The sequence below is a fragment of the Oncorhynchus tshawytscha genome, linkage group LG28 (assembly GCF_018296145.1).
Source record: "Oncorhynchus tshawytscha isolate Ot180627B linkage group LG28, Otsh_v2.0, whole genome shotgun sequence".
In the NCBI taxonomy this organism is placed as follows: domain Eukaryota; kingdom Metazoa; phylum Chordata; class Actinopteri; order Salmoniformes; family Salmonidae; genus Oncorhynchus; species Oncorhynchus tshawytscha.
Window position 1 is genome coordinate 22,945,963 of NC_056456.1, and position 13,150 is coordinate 22,959,112.

Genomic DNA, 13,150 nt, shown 5'->3' on the forward strand with positions numbered 1-13,150 from the left:
GAGGGGTTGGGGATTCTTGTGAAAAAGGTTAACTTTGTTTTAAATGTAACATTTGGGTGCAACTAGACTCCAAACATCACTAGGGGGCAATCACAAAAATATGGGATTTTTCAGTTGTTTTGTTTGTCTTTTGATGATGAATAAGTTGTTTGCCTGCGTGAAGCCGACTCTGCTGGGAGCAATGGCCCGGGGAGCTCAGATGGTGCCGTTAGACCGCGTGTGTGTGTTTTTGTTCCTCGTGCCTGCGTGTGTACTTAGCTTTTCATATCCCTCTGACTGCACATAATATCCAACAGTGCACTCCAGGAGACACCACAAATCCAAAAACCCACAGCAATCCAAACCTTTGTCACGTGTATGATTAAGGTAGTATAACATTTACCTGAATGAGTTGTATTGAAACTATAACATGTTGAATAGTTATTAATGGTTCTGTGGTGTCATGGGAGGGAACATGTGCTGCTCTGACTGTGTGAGTTAGTTAGTCAGATGAACGTAGCAGTCTCAGTAGTGAACTTTTGGGGTTAGTGAGGAGGTCAGGTCAGAACGAGGACCATCTGACACCAACAGATGGAGGGAAGAAACTGCAAATCAGGACGACAAGACCAAATGTTGATTTTGGACACACAACAACAATTTCAGTTCAAATCAAGTTTGCACCAATGCGCCCACCTCGACTACAGAGTTCTAACATGCAATGTAGAACTAGGCCTGTAACTGGACAAAAGTAAAGTACTCTAGAATTAAATGATTTGTGCATTTTGCCATCCACAGTGTTAGCCTCATTACTGGACATGCCACCAAGACCTTTTGGTGTTGGGCATCTACACTGCAGCACTATTCACTAGTACAGTAGCCTATTTCACACTGGTTTGTGTTCAATATTGGTGCAAAGTGCACCTCGGACCTGTACATTCAGCGAAATGTAGGTAGTTGACCGACAGGCTTATTCCTTGAGTTGTGTCTCATTGAGTGAATCGCCTACCCACTCCAGCCTGGAGGTAGACTAAATACAGGTCTCCCTTAACGTTCAAACATCTCTAACGTTCTTCTCTCTTTGTGTTCTAGAATGGAGCTGTTCCAGGGGAACCCGTGAAGACAGATAAGAACTCCAGGAGAGGGAACTGGGGGAACCAGATAGAGTTTATCCTCACCAGCGTGGGCTATGCTGTGGGCTTGGGAAACGTATGGAGGTTCCCCTACCTCTGCTACAGAAATGGAGGAGGTACGTCTTCACACTCACAACACACTGATTATATAGTAGTAATGACAGCAATACATTCTAGTTTATCCACAATACATTTTGCAGTGTTTTAAAAAGCAATCAAAGTAGCAGGTTGTCAAGTTTAAGTTTACGGTCCTCACATTGTGTCAAATGGATCCAAGTCATTCTTGGCTTCATTCCCCCTCAATTCAAATGTTTTCACTCCTACATTTGTCTTTAGTCTTCTATACATTTTGTGTTCGGGGATCGCCATAGAAGGGCACACAGATGCAGTAGCCTGTGCATTAGGTCACACAATGACATAGCTGAGTATAGAGCCAAGGGGACTGGTGTAGCTCAAGGCTCTGCAGTAATAACACCACAGTAGACTATCAGCTTGCTGAGGCCTGGGCTACGTCCCAAAAGACACCCTATTCCCAATATTGTGCACTACTTTTGACCAAGGCTCATAGGTAAAAAAGAATGCTCTGGTCAAAAGTTGTGCACTATAGGGAAGCTATTTGTGTCGCAGACAGCCTGCTCCTCAATCTCCAGTCTTTCCTCTAACACATGATTTCAGACTACAGTCCCAGAGGACAGGTTATTCCCCAGACCCATTGGCCCCAGTGGCCCCCACGTTAAACCAGTCAAGCAGACAGAGGATTGCTGCCTGGCTTAGCATCACCCTCTGTTTGATGCTCCCTCACCTCTTTCACCTCTTCTGGCTGGCATAGACATAAACATCTCTCCTTCCAATCTGACCCCTCACTGCATTACGCTGCAGAAATAGGATATTGCCATGGGATGCCAACTTTTCTATATGAGCTAGGCAATTTTTCTATTCTAGACACAAACATGACCTTAACATTTGACTGCTCATTCACTGAGCATTGCGTAGCAAAAATATGATATTGCCCATGTCTGGGGATGACAACTTTTATATGTATGAAAAATAATTATATTCTAGACACAAACATGACCTTACAATCCATCCACTCACTCACTCACCGAGCATTAAGTAGCATAAATAGGATATAGTCACAGCACGGAATACCAATTTCTGTATATTGATTTATTTTTCATTTGAATGACCATTAGGTAAGCTATTGGTTGTGAGCAATAATTAACATATGCATACTTACAATAAGTACAAGTTTAAAGGTTCAAATAACACAAAGCTGGATTCTAGTCGATTTCATACAAATGTTTTGGCTTGACTAACTGTTGACCTGACCCACATGTTATTGTTGTTTAACAGGAGCCTTCATGTTCCCCTACTTCATAATGCTGGTGTTCTGTGGGATCCCTCTGTTCTTCCTGGAGCTCTCCTTCGGACAGTTCGCCAGCCAGGGATGCCTGGGGGTCTGGAGGATTAGTCCCATGTTCAAAGGTGAGCTAGTTAACAACCACTGCTGCCGTTGGTCAGTCATGTTTAAAGGCAGGCCAACAACCACTGCTGCCGTTGGTCAGTCATGTTCAAAGGTGAGCTAGTTAACAACCACTGCTGCCGTTGGTCAGTCATGTTCAAAGGCAGGTTAACAACCACTGCTGCCGTTGGTCAGTCATGTTTAAAACCACTGGCAGGCCAACAACCACTGCTGCCGTTGGTCAGTCATGTTTAAAGGCAGGCCAACAACCACTGCTGCCGTTGGTCAGTCATGTTCAAAGGTGAGCTAGTTAACAACCACTGCTGCCGTTGGTCAGTCATGTTCAAAGGTGAGCTAGTTAACAACCACTGCTGCCGTTGGTCAGTCATGTTCAAAGGTGAGCTAGTTAACAACCACTGCTGCCGTTGGTCAGTCATGTTTAAAGGTGAGCTAGTTAACAACCACTGCTGCCGTTGGTCAGTCATGTTTAAAGGCAGGCCAACAACCACTGCTGCCGTTGGTCAGTCATGTTCAAAGGTGAGCTAGTTAACAACCACTGCTGCCGTTGGTCAGTCATGTTCAAAGGCAAGCCAACAACCACTGCTACCGTTGGTCAGTCATGTTCAAAGGCAAGCCAACAACCACTGCTGCCGTTGGTCAGTCATGTTCAAAGGCAAGCCAACAACCACTGCTGCCGTTGGTGATTGGCATTACGTCATTGCTATTGGTCAGTGGCATCCAACTAATCACTGACTGTATCTCATGCTTAGGAAACTGAAAGGTGGAAAATAAATGGCAACATTTATTGTCTGCTCGGAATGCTTAATGTAATTATTTTTTTAAACATTACTTCAGTCAGAGAAGTCCATTCACCTCTTCAGCTCCTGGTATCATTCTAATGTTGTTTCAATCCCTCTCCTGCATCAGGTGTGGGCTACGGGATGATGGTGGTGTCCACCTACATCGGTATCTACTACAACGTGGTGATCTGCATCGCCTTCTACTATTTCTTCTCCTCCATGACCAACCTGCTGCCGTGGACCTACTGCAACAACCCCTGGAACACGCCCACCTGCAACGGTGTGGTGACGCCCACGGGCATCAACAACACCCTGGCCAATGTCACCCGCAGCCTGGTCACCGGGGCCGCTGAGGTCGCCGTGGAGGTGGTCAATAAGACCAAGAGGACCAGCCCCAGCGAGGAGTACTGGAAGTAAGGCCTAACCCGGACCCGGAGTCAGTTATCAATCCTTATTTGAATCCCAAAAGATCTTGTTCTAGATTAGGGCTGTGACGATACCTGTATCGCAATATTTTTTTCCAAGGCAAAAATGAAAACACAAAGCAAACTATTTGGTCCTTTAAAAACCTGCTGTATGTAAAATATTGTGTGTTTTATCTTGGAAAATAACTAAACGTGACTCTGGATGGCAACATAAAGACGTTTTCCTTAAAAGGTTAATTTGTGTTTTGTTTTCTTGCCACGATACTAATGAGTTTTGCGATACTGGTATCGTCCCGGCCCTATTCTAGATCCGTTCCCATCTGTTGAGTGCTGGAAGAAAGACCTGAGTGCAGTTGAAAAATTCCCAGGTTTTCCAGAAGCCCTGGACGGAGAATTCCAGATTTCCTGCTTATTCCTTTCTGATGCCAGGAATTTCCAACTGGGATTTCGATAAAACCTGGGAATTTTAGGAGTTACCGTCATTTTTCAACCCTACAGTACCTGAGTGGGAAGGTGTGGGCATGGCTGACTCTGACTCAGGTGTACTAGATTAAAGAGACTGCAAGGGTTAATACACACTATTACTCCTCGATACATGTATGTTCAGTAAAGCAGCACCCAACGTGTTTTGACACAAAGTATGTTTGACTATGGGTTAACAAAAGAGGGTTTGTGTATCTCTGTAAAGGAATGTTTGAGATGCTAGATACTTCAGTTGATTTTAACAAGTCAGAAAAAAAAACAAGCAGGCAGGCATGTTTGCCTTGCTAATCCGGGCCTACGATGAATCATCCAGCCTTCACCAAGCATTACTCATTGTTCACTGTCTGAGGTACACACCATTAGATGTTTAGTATATTTTCCTAGAAAATAATATTATCTGGATTCTTACTACATGGGAAGTAGTGTAGCTGTTCTATACCCCTAGCATTGAGAATAGGGCCCATTCAAAGGAAACAGTGTGGTTGGTTAATGACTTTCTAAATGTTTTGTGCTTAGCCTTCCGTCCGGGTGGTGCTGTCTGTCAGTATATCATGAAAGGAGTTGTTGTTCCCGTCAACTGTCAGTAAAGATAATCCATTGTCTTGGCACCAAGTGGTTTTTGGTCGAGCTGCTGCTGCATTGAAATATGGGCTACGCTCATTGTAATGCCAGGGTACATCTGAACAATGCTTCTTCTCTATCTTTCAGGAATGAACGTAAAGACATTATTTGTCCCTGCGGCACTAACTATATATTCCACGTTTCTCCTCCCAGACGTTGTTGTTGTGAATAGACACGGTGATACATTTTTTCTCTTCCCCACAGACACTATGTGCTGAAGATCTCAGACGACATCGGGAATTTCGGGGAAGTCCGTCTCCCTATTCTGGGATGTCTGGCTGTGTCCTGGGTGGTGGTCTTCCTCTGTCTCATCAGAGGAGTCAAGTCTTCAGGAAAGGTGAGGTGGCTTTTTTTCTCTCTCGCTCTCTCTCTCCTTTCTCTCTCTCTCTCTCTCTCTCTCTCTCTCTCTCTCTCTCTCTCTCTCTCTCTTTCCCTTTCTCTCTCTCTCTCCCTTTCTCTCTCTCTCTCTCTCTCCTTTCTCTCTCTCTCTCTCTCTCTTTTCCCTTTCTCTCTCTCTCTTTCCCTTTCTCTCTCTCTCTCCCTTTCTCTCTCTCTCTCTCTCTCTCTCTCTCTCTCTCTCCCCTTTCTCTCTCTCTCTTTCTCGCTCTCTCGCTCTCTCTCTCACCTCCAAATGTCATTGTTTGGGCCAGTAGTTTTTCCTGGTCAAATAACTTAGTCTACAGTCTGGAAGAACTCCTGGTCATAGTGTATAATTGACACACATTCGGGGATTTTCTCACTCGTTCTTCTCCTCTCGATGGTCCCCAGGTGGTGTACTTCACAGCGACGTTCCCCTACGTGGTGCTGACCATCCTGTTCATCAGAGGCATCACCCTGGAGGGAGCTGTCACCGGCATCAAGTACTACCTAACCCCACAGTGGCATAAGATCCTTGACGCTAAGGTGTGGTTAATCATATAGAAATAACATAGTTATAAGTCCTGGAATTCTTTGCCATTACTGTAGTGAAGTACTACTTTATATGAGTTGTAAACATTTACTGTTTATTACTCGTATAATAGCTCTGTAGCTCTTCATAGCGTGGGTTCATTGGCTTTCTCATAACACAGCTGTTGAAAGAGACAGTTTGATCAGATGTAATATGCCTCAGATATTAAATAAGGTTGTTCTTCAGTGGTTGTACTGACACATGTTTGTTTGTCTGTCCAGGTGTGGGGAGACGCTGCCTCTCAGATCTTCTACTCTCTGGGCTGTGCATGGGGAGGGCTCATCACTATGGCCTCCTACAACAAGTTCCACAACAACTGCTACAGGTACTCTACTCTTCCTCTCCCCTCCCTGTTCCCCCCTAAAGTCTCCACTTTACTACCAAATAAACCCTGGGCGCATCCCAAATGGCATCCTGTTGGGTCCTGGTCAGAAGTAGTGCACTATAAAGGGACTAAGGTACCATTTGGGACGCATATCCTGTCAGAGTTCAGGTCTTTTTCTGTGTCAAAAAGGGGCTTAGGTGGTGTGTGTAGCCGGGGGCGTGGCAGAGGGTGTGGCAATTACATTTTTTTAAAAACATTTTAGAGGCCACCGTCTTGGTGGTGTAGAGAAATTTGAGCATTTTTAAGCCAAATTCCTGCAATGATACACATTTCTCCATGGAGCTGAGTTTTAAAGCTAATTTCCTGGGATTTTATGCATTTTGCCATGGCTAATGCTGTGTTCTTTTGCTCATACATGATAGCAAAATGAATACAGCTAAATTCATTGTTTTTGGAATTTTCTTTTCTCTCTGACTGTCTAGCTTTTATTTTGGTTATTGTTAGTTCTCAAAGATTAAATTATTTATAAATATATAGGTCCATTATATTTTCTACAAACTTTATATCTGTTTTAGTCATTTAAGTTTACATTTCAAGCGTTTTTCATCCCGAAAATGTATTTTTTTTAAACTGTTTGGATTTAGGCAACCGAAAAAATGCTTCGGCGGCATGCCCAAGGATTACAATGGCAGACAAATCCCTGGAGTTGTGTAAGCGGTTACACTATTGCAGTTCTTCGTGCTCAGTTGGAGTGAATCAGGAGGGGTCTTTGTTGCCTCTCTGGGTGCGATCACGCTACAGTGTCAGCAGAGATGAACAGAAATTGTGCAGAATAGAGGAGGGCAACTACAAATTGCAAGAATTGATGGAGTATGGTGTGATGGTGTGTGGTGTATGGTGTGTGGTGTATGGTGTGTATGGAGTATGGTGTGTATGGTGTGATGGTGTGTACTGCCTACCACTGTACTGTAGGTGGAGGACAGAGGCATCACACTGAGAGAGTGAAGTTGACTGCTGTAACGCCTGCGGTTGCATTGTTAACTTTGTAGTTTACGGTAGTCCAACTCAAAACTCTCCTGGAAACTGGAAGAGGTTTTCTCTTCTCTATAACACCACCATGTGGTTGAAGGGCAGAAGTGATGGACAGTATACTATAAATCAGGGGTTCTTAAACTCTTTCAGCCTGGGACCCAAATGAGAAATACTGTGTTTTCCTGGGACCCAAGCTTAGGCAAATATGCAACTATAAATAAATATCAATACATTTCATTGCCCTTATGCCTAAAACAAATGTAATACAGACATAAACAAATAACAATTAAATTAATTACACATATAAATAGCTATTCATGTTTATTTTTCCCATTAAAAACACTCTTACATATCTGTCTAGGTTGGAACTGTTGCAGTTAAAATACAATAAATCATTTTCATTCTGAACTGGAATAAACTGATTGATCACATCACACAGATGTAGACCAGAACACACACACATTCCTAATGAGAGGTGTGTAGCAGGCTGAAGTTTTCAACAAGCATGTCTATTCTGGGCTCTGTTTTTGACAGTGCAACACTGAGGTCATGCTCTGCATTGAGACTGTTTATGTTCTTTTTTTTAAAGTGTGCCAGAGTTGAGAACACTGACTGACATAGGTATGTGGTGCCAAACTGGACCAGAACATCTACTGCTTTCTCAGTCAGACAGGAGACTGCTTCCTGCTGTATATAAGGAATCCAGAACAGTGTGTGTTTGCCCCAAAAAGTGTCTTGCTTCAATCAGTTTATTCCAGTTCAGAATAAAACATATTTATTGTATTTTAACACCAACAGATCCAACCTGGACTTTCTACAGTAAGATGTACAGTAGGCCTGATCATTTCTACAGTAAGATGTACAGTAGGCCTGATCATTTCTACTGTAAGATGTATAATAGGCCTGATCATTTCTACAGTAAGATGTACAGTAGGCCTGATCATTTCTACAGTAAGATGTACAGTAGGCCTGATCATTTCTACAGTAAGATGTACAGTAGGCCTGATCATTTCTACAGTAAGATGTACAGTAGGCCTGATCATTTCTACAGTAAGATGTACAGTAGGCCCGATCATTTCTACAGTAAGATGTACAGTAGGCCTGATCATTTCTACAGTAAGATGTACAGTAGGCCTGATCATTTCTACAGGAAGATGTACAGTAGGCCCGATCATTTCTAAAGTATGATGTACAGTAGGCCTGATCATTTTTCATCTTCATCTGTATTTAGGGGTATCAATATCAATAATAGCTAGCTAGCTTGCTTTGGCTAACGTTAGCCATTAGCTGTGTACAAGGCCAGGGGATTATTTGAAAGAGAAACTCACATCTACTACTATGAGAGATAGTAACGTTACTTTCTTATTTCTGCTTATCATCACCTGATATAAAATGACAACAATGCCTTGCTGGTTGACTTACTTTTCCACTGTCGAAGCACAGTTTCCTGAAGCATTCTGCCCTGTTCTGAAAGAACTCCCTGGGTTTACCGTCATGCTGTGGCTGTTTGGTCAGGACGTGTCGTTTTATTCATTTGTTTGTTTTGAGAGTCTTATTACTCAACACTTCCCTGTACAAAACATATTGTGGGCGCTCCTAGTTATTTCTCAAAGTTTGTATGAAAGAGAGAGAAACTCATCGCTGTTTTTGAGTTCCATGACTATTGAGTTCAGTCAGTCCATTTGATGCCAGCGGTGAGGGTCAGTGGTCAGTGGCTAACATATGGGATCAATATCATGCCAAAAGTATTCACAAATGTAAATCACCAATCCACAAATGTAAATCACTTTCCACAAATGTAAATAATCAATCCACAAATGTAAATCACTTTGATTTACATTTGTGGATTGGTGATTTACATTTGTGAATACATTTGGCATGATATTGATCCCATACTAACGGCGCATCTGCTGCTGAACAACAGCGCTGCACCGTGTGGTCGCGGAGTGATCTTCAAGAAAATTGCTGAAAAAATATCTGGTACATCGCGAAGCACACTGGCATCTCCCTCTCCCACTCTGCCAGCTGCTAAACTGAGCAGAGACCGCTGCTAAGCAGAGAGCCCACTGAACAGAGAGCTCAGGTGCACTTGACCAAATCAATTCCAGTAATTCATGAAATAATTATACATTTACTCTGACACGTCGCGACCCACCATTAACAGGAAGTGGGTCGCCACCCATTAAAATTGGCTGCAAATCAATGATAGAGTAGTAAGTACTGTAACTAACAAACCCACCAGCTGTAAGCAGGAAACATTTCTCACATCTCTTTCTCTCTCTTCAGTATTTATCACTATTTGCTATTATGCAATTAAGATGTAGACTGTTTAATATGAATTTGAACTGGAAATACAGTGGGGCAAAAAGTATTTAGTCAGCCACCAATTGTGTAAGTCCTCCCACTTAAAAAGATGAGAGAGGCCTGTAATTTTCATCATGGGTACACTTCAACTATGCCAGACAAAATGAGGGAAAAAATCCAGGAAAATCATATTGTAGGATTTTTAATGAATTTATTTGCAAATTATGGTGGAAAATAAGTATTTGTTCAATAACAAAAGTTTATCTCAATACTTTGTTATATACCCTTTGTTGGCAATGACAGAGGTCAAACGTTTTCTGTAAGTCTTCACAAGGTTTTCACACACTGTTGCTGGTATTTTGGCCCATTCCTCCATGTAGATCTCCTCTAGAGCATTGATGTTTTGGGGCTGTTGCTGGGCAACACGGACTTTCAACTCCCTCCAAAGATTTTCTATGGGGTTGAGATCTGGAGACTGGCTAGGCCACACACGTTTTCACTCAAAATCTCACAATACATGGCCCCATTCATTCTTTCCTTTACACGGATCAGTCGTCCTGGTCCCTTTGCAGAAAAACAGCCCCAAAGCATGATGTTTCCACCCCCATGCTTCACAGTAGGTATGGTGTTCTTTGGATGCAACTCAGCATTCTTTGTCCTCCAAACACGACGAGTTGAGTTTTTACCAAAAAGTTATATTTTGGTTTCATCTGACCATATGACATTCTCCCAATCTTCTTCTGGATCATCCAAATGCTCTCTAGCAAACTTCAGACGGGCCTGGACATGTACTGGCTTAAGCAGGGGACACGTCTGGCACTGCAGGATTTGAGTCCCTGGTGGCGTAGTGTGTTAGTGATGGTAGGCTTTGTTACTTTGGTCCCAGCTCTCTGCAGGTCATTCACTAGGTCCCCCCTTGTGGTTCTGGGATTTTTGCTCACCGTTCTTGTGATCATTTTGACCCCACGGGGTGAGTTCTTGCGTGGAGCCCCAGATCGAGGGAGATTATCAGTGGTCTTGTATGTCTTCCATTTCCTAATAATTGCTCCCACAGTTGATTTCTTCAAACCAAGCTGCTTACCTATTGCAGATTCAGCCTTCCCAGCCTGGTGCAGGTCTACAATTTTGTTTCTGGTGTCCTTTGACAGCTCTTTGGTCTTGGCCATAGTGGAGTTTGGAGTGTGACTGTTTGAGGTTGTGGACAGGTGTCTTTTATACTGATAGCAAGTTCAAACAGGTGCCATTGATACAGATAACGAGTGGAGGACAGAGGAGCCTCTTAAAGAAGAAGTTACAGGTCTGTGAGAGCCAGAAATCTTGCTTGTTTGTAGGTGACCAAATACTTATTTTCCACCATAATTTGCAAATAAATTCATTAAAAATCCTACAATGTGATTTTCTGGATTCTTTTTTCTCATTTTGTCTGTCATAGTTGAAGTGTACCTATGATGAAAATTACAGGCCTCTCTCATCTTTTTAAGTGGGAGAACTTGCACAATTGGTGGCTGACTAAATACTTTTTTGCCCCACTGTATCTATGAGGGTGAAATGCACCGATTGCATCTTAGTGGACCGATACAACGTAATGCTGGTTAATGTAATATACTAATAACCTTCTCTTCCTGTTTTCTCTCCTTTGATTGGTTACCCATACAGGGACAGCATCATCATCAGCATCACCAACTGTGCAACCAGCGTGTATGCAGGCTTCGTCATCTTCTCCATCCTGGGCTTCATGGCCCACCACCTGAACGTGGATGTATCTGAGGTGGCCGACCACGGCCCCGGCCTGGCCTTCGTGGCCTACCCAGAGGCCCTCACTCTGCTGCCCATCTCCCCCCTCTGGTCCCTGCTCTTCTTCTTCATGCTCATCCTGCTGGGCCTGGGGACGCAGGTGAGTCTGTCAATCACCATGATATCCTGGCTTTGTCCTAAATGGCACCCTATTACCGTTTGGCTCTGGTCAAAAGTAGTGCACTATGTATGGAATAGGGTAACACTGTTTATTCTCTCTGACATCATTGCATGCATGTCTAGGATCAAAAGGCTCCTCAACAGCTTCTACCCCCAAGCCATAAGACTGCTGAACAATTAATAATATCGCCACCGGATAATTTACATTGACCCCCCTCCCTTTTGTACACTGCTGCTAATCGCTGTTTATTATCTATGCATAGTCACTGCTGAGTGTTGACCTGTCAGTGTGTGTCCCGGTGTGCAGTTCTGCCTGCTGGAGACCCTGGTAACGGCCATCGTGGATGAGATCGGTACTGACTGGATCATTAGGAACAAAACGGTGGTCACAGGAGGAGTGGCTATAGTGGGCTTCCTGTTGGGGGTGCCGCTCACCACACAGGTAATGGACTGGAGATGTTTACGCACACGCACACACACACACACACACACACACACACACACACACACACACACACACACACACACACACACACACACACACACACACACACACACACACACACACACACACACACACCCATACACCCATACACACAAACATACACATGCATGTGTACACACACATAAACACACACTTAATTATCCAGGCACAAATATTCAGGATGTATACTGATGTTGCGTTCTCTACCTCATGTATCTAGGCTGGGATCTACTGGCTACTGCTCATGGATAACTACGCTGCTAGTTTCTCTCTGGTTATCATCTCCTGCATCATGTGCATCTGCATCATGTACGTCTATGGTGAGTCCAACTGTCTTTCCTCGATTATAAATGCCTATCGTCCACAATGCTCTGCCAACGCTCTTGGTGAAAGCTAATCAAACTGACTGGAATAGAATGACTGACAACATTCTGTACTGTTTGTGTTCAGGACACAAGAAATACTTCAAGGACGTTGAGATGATGCTGGGTTTCCCCCCTCCCATCTTCTTCCGCGTCTGCTGGAGATTTGTGTCGCCCATCATCATATCTGTAAGATAGTAGCTACCACCCAGTGCCTCCTTGTTGACATGTTTTAGAGGCTTGACCTGCTCTGCAATCCATTCCACTTGTCTAATCCTCGCTAATCTGTGTTGCTCAACCACACCTGTCATGCAAAACACCTGCCAGAATACCATGAGACACACACAAGTGATTGATGAAGATATGTACTGTATGAGGATTGAAATAGGGTATATTCTGTTAAATTAAATGACTTGACCCCGGTGACCCCTCTCCTCTCTTTGCATTTGCAGTTCATCCTGATCTTCACAGTGATCCAGTACAAGCCCATCACCTACAATGACTACGTGTACCCCGGCTGGTCCCTAGCCATCGGCTTCCTTATGGCCATGTCCTCCGTCACATGTATACCCATCTATGCTCTCTACAAGATCTCCAAGTCTGAGGGAACAACATTTTTGGAGGTAAAATCCACAGGATCTCTGTTTAGAGCTTTGTCTGTCTTTAGTATTGGAAGCAGATGTTGTTCGCACTAGTAGTGGAAGTGTTTTATTTTTTTCTGTTGAATGGCACATGTTGCCGAAGGTCTTTGAACTGAAAGAAATGAAGGATAGTAAAAGAGAACCCGATTTTGTGTTATGTTATTCCAGAACTTTCTCACCTACTTTACCTGCCTCTAATTAGCAATAAATAATAAACCTGTGTCCCTCCCATCACATTG

General features: G+C 43.5%; 1 protein-coding gene across 8 annotated transcripts in view; it reads left to right on the forward strand.

Annotated features, from left to right (window-relative positions):
• LOC112226939 (sodium- and chloride-dependent glycine transporter 1-like) overlaps window positions 1-13,150 on the forward strand; it is an 80,483-nt gene that overhangs the window by 62,871 nt on the left and 4,462 nt on the right. For 7 of the 8 annotated variants that reach the window (XM_042308382.1, XM_042308381.1, XM_042308380.1 and 4 more), the window contains 11 exons: window positions 1,069-1,225; window positions 2,463-2,594; window positions 3,499-3,784; window positions 5,105-5,237; window positions 5,669-5,803; window positions 6,071-6,174; window positions 11,167-11,404; window positions 11,732-11,866; window positions 12,129-12,228; window positions 12,359-12,459; window positions 12,723-12,893. In XM_042308382.1, the coding sequence (XP_042164316.1) occupies window positions 1,069-1,225; window positions 2,463-2,594; window positions 3,499-3,784; window positions 5,105-5,237; window positions 5,669-5,803; window positions 6,071-6,174; window positions 11,167-11,404; window positions 11,732-11,866; window positions 12,129-12,228; window positions 12,359-12,459; window positions 12,723-12,893 (1,692 nt within the window). Of the gene's footprint in view, window positions 1-1,068; window positions 1,226-2,462; window positions 2,595-3,102; window positions 3,109-3,498; window positions 3,785-5,104; window positions 5,238-5,668; window positions 5,804-6,070; window positions 6,175-11,166; window positions 11,405-11,731; window positions 11,867-12,128; window positions 12,229-12,358; window positions 12,460-12,722; window positions 12,894-13,150 lie in introns of those variants that run through there. The other variant, XM_042308385.1, reaches the window with a different exon arrangement.